The sequence below is a fragment of the Gossypium arboreum genome, chromosome 11, assembly GCF_025698485.1.
Source record: "Gossypium arboreum isolate Shixiya-1 chromosome 11, ASM2569848v2, whole genome shotgun sequence".
NCBI classification, from domain to species: domain Eukaryota; kingdom Viridiplantae; phylum Streptophyta; class Magnoliopsida; order Malvales; family Malvaceae; genus Gossypium; species Gossypium arboreum.
Genome location: NC_069080.1, coordinates 70120040 through 70122537, shown reverse-complemented (window position 1 = coordinate 70122537; position 2498 = coordinate 70120040). Strand labels below are relative to the sequence as shown.

The window sequence follows — 2498 nt, the reverse complement described above, 5'->3', positions numbered from 1 at the left end:
TAAGAGCTTTCGGCTTGCCTCGCATCATGAGGTCGATTGAATTGAGCTTCTGCCAGGAATAGCTCCAGTGTCTATCGCCCAATATAGGATGGCACCAAAAGAGCTAGTGGAGTTAAAGGCTTAAATTCAGGAGCTGTTAGACCGAGGATTCATTTGACCGAGTGTGTCCCCTTGGGGAGCACCAGTATTGTTTGTGAAGAAGAAGGATGGGTCCATGCACATGTGCATTGACTATCATCAATTGAATAAGCTAACCATAAAAAATAAGTACCCTTTACCGAAGATAGATGAGCTGTTTGATCAGTTACGAGGAGCTGCAGTGTTCTCCAAAATAGATCTTCGATCTGGTTACCATCAGCTAAAGGTTAAGGAAGCTGATGTGTATAAGACAGTGTTTAAGACTCGTTATGGTCACTACGAGTTCCTGGTAAGACTGTTTGGGTTAACGAATACACCAACTGCTTTCATGGACATGATGAACCGAGTATTTCAACAATATCTAGACCGGTTCGTAGTAGTGTTCGTAAATGATATTTTAGTGTATTCGAAAATCGAAGAGGAGCATGATGAACATTTGCAGATTGTTCTTCAAATTCTGAGGAAGAAGCAGTTGTACGTAAAATTCAGCAAGTGTGAGTTTTGGCTGTAGGAGGTGACATTTCTAGGTCACGTGGTGTCTGCCGAGGGGATTACGGTTGATCCTAGAAAAATTGAAGCCGTATTGGGTTGGAAACTACCATAGACTGTATCTGAGATTCGAAGTTTTCTGGGTTTAGCCGGATATTACAGACATTTTGTGGAAGGGTTTTTAGTGATAGCTGCACCTTTGACGAAGTTGCTTCACAAAGGGTTGCCATTTATTTGGTCCGACAAACAGTAAGAGAGTTTTGAAAAATTGAAGAAAGTTTTAATTGAGGCCCCTATTTTGATACAGCCAGAGTCTGGGAAGGAATTTATTGTTTACAGTGATGTGTCACACGTTGGATTGGGGTGTGTGTTGATGGAATAAGGAAAGGTGGTTGCTTATGCGTCACGGCAGCTTAAACCTTATGAGGTGAATTATCCCACTCATGATTTGGAGTTGGCGGCTGTGGTGTTTGCACTAAAAATTTGGAGGCATTATCTATATGGTGAAAGAACGATTATTTATACAGACCATAAAAGCTTCAAGTACCTCTTTACTCAGAAGGAGTTGAACTTTAGGCAACGAAGGTGGATTGAGTTGCTTAAAGATTATGATTGTTCAATTCAGTATCACCCAGGTAAAGCTGATGTGGTAGCTGATGCACTGAGTCGTAGAGTTGTCTCTGATTTAAGAGCAATTTTTGCTCGTCTTAGCCTGTACGATGATGGTAGCGTGTTAGTTGAACTACAAGTGAGACCGACTTGGATTGAGCAAATTAAGGAGAAACAGTTACTGGATGAGTCGCTAGTTTCTCGTTTCCAACAAGTGGAAAATGGTGAGACTTCAGATTTTAGACTGAATGGGGAAGGGGCGTTATGCTTCCGTGGAAGAGTGTGTGTACTGAAGGATTCTGATCTGAGGCAGTCTATTCTGCGGGAGGCACATGGTAGTCCTTATGTCATGCATCCTGGTGGAAACAAGTTATACTGAGATCTTCGTGAGTTGTATTGGTGGCCTGGGTTAAAACACGAAGTTACCGATTATGTGAGTAAATGCTTGACATGCCAGCAGGTTAAAGCTGTGCATCAATTACCTTCTGGGTTACTGCAGCAAGTTAAGATCCCACTCTAGAAGTGGGAGAGGGTAACCATGGATTTTGTAAGTGGGTTACCCTTGACGCCTTCTAAGAAGGATTCAGTCTGGGTGATTGTAGACCGACTGACTAAGTCTGCCCATTTCATACCTGTCCGCACTGATTATTAGTTACAGAATTTGGCCAAGTTGTATGTGGCTGAGATTGTAAGATTACATGGGGTACCAGTTTCTATCATATCTGACAGAGTTCCTAGGTTCACATCTTTGTTCTGGAAGAAGCTACACGAGGCTTTGGGTACACGACTGGATTTCAGTACTGCGTTTCATCCTCAAACAGATGGACAGTCTGAGAGAGTAATTCAGATATTGGAAGCCATGTTGAGAAATTGTGTATTGGATTTCAGGGGCAGCTAGGAGGATTATTTGCCATTAGCGGAATTTGCGTATAACAACAACTACCAGTCCAGTATTCGGATGACACCGTACGAAGCGTTATATGGTCATAGGTGTCGTACTCCTACTTGTTAACTGAACTAGGTGAGAAACGAATTCTAGGGCCAGAGCTAATTGCTGATATAGAAGACAAGGTAAAGCTGATTCGAGATTGATTGAAAGAAGCGTTTGATAGGTAGAAGTCCTATACAGATTTAAAGCATAAAGAGATCAAGTACTCTGTGGGGGATTATGTTTTTCTGAAGGTGTCACCATGGAAGAAAATTTTGAGGTTTGGACGAAAGGGCAAGTAGAGCCCTAGGTTTATTGGGCCTTACCGGATACT

The 2498-nt window shown here is 42.2% G+C and overlaps 1 protein-coding gene across 1 annotated transcript; it reads left to right on the top strand.

Annotated features, from left to right (window-relative positions):
• Window positions 1-214: 214 nt before the first annotated feature.
• Window positions 215-1615, top strand: LOC128283887 (uncharacterized). The gene is made up of 3 exons (XM_053021303.1): window positions 215-612; window positions 777-876; window positions 1253-1615. Exons 1-3 carry the CDS (start codon window positions 215-217, stop codon window positions 1613-1615), a joined length of 861 nt encoding a protein of 286 aa, XP_052877263.1.
• The last annotated feature ends 883 nt before the right edge of the window (window positions 1616-2498 follow it).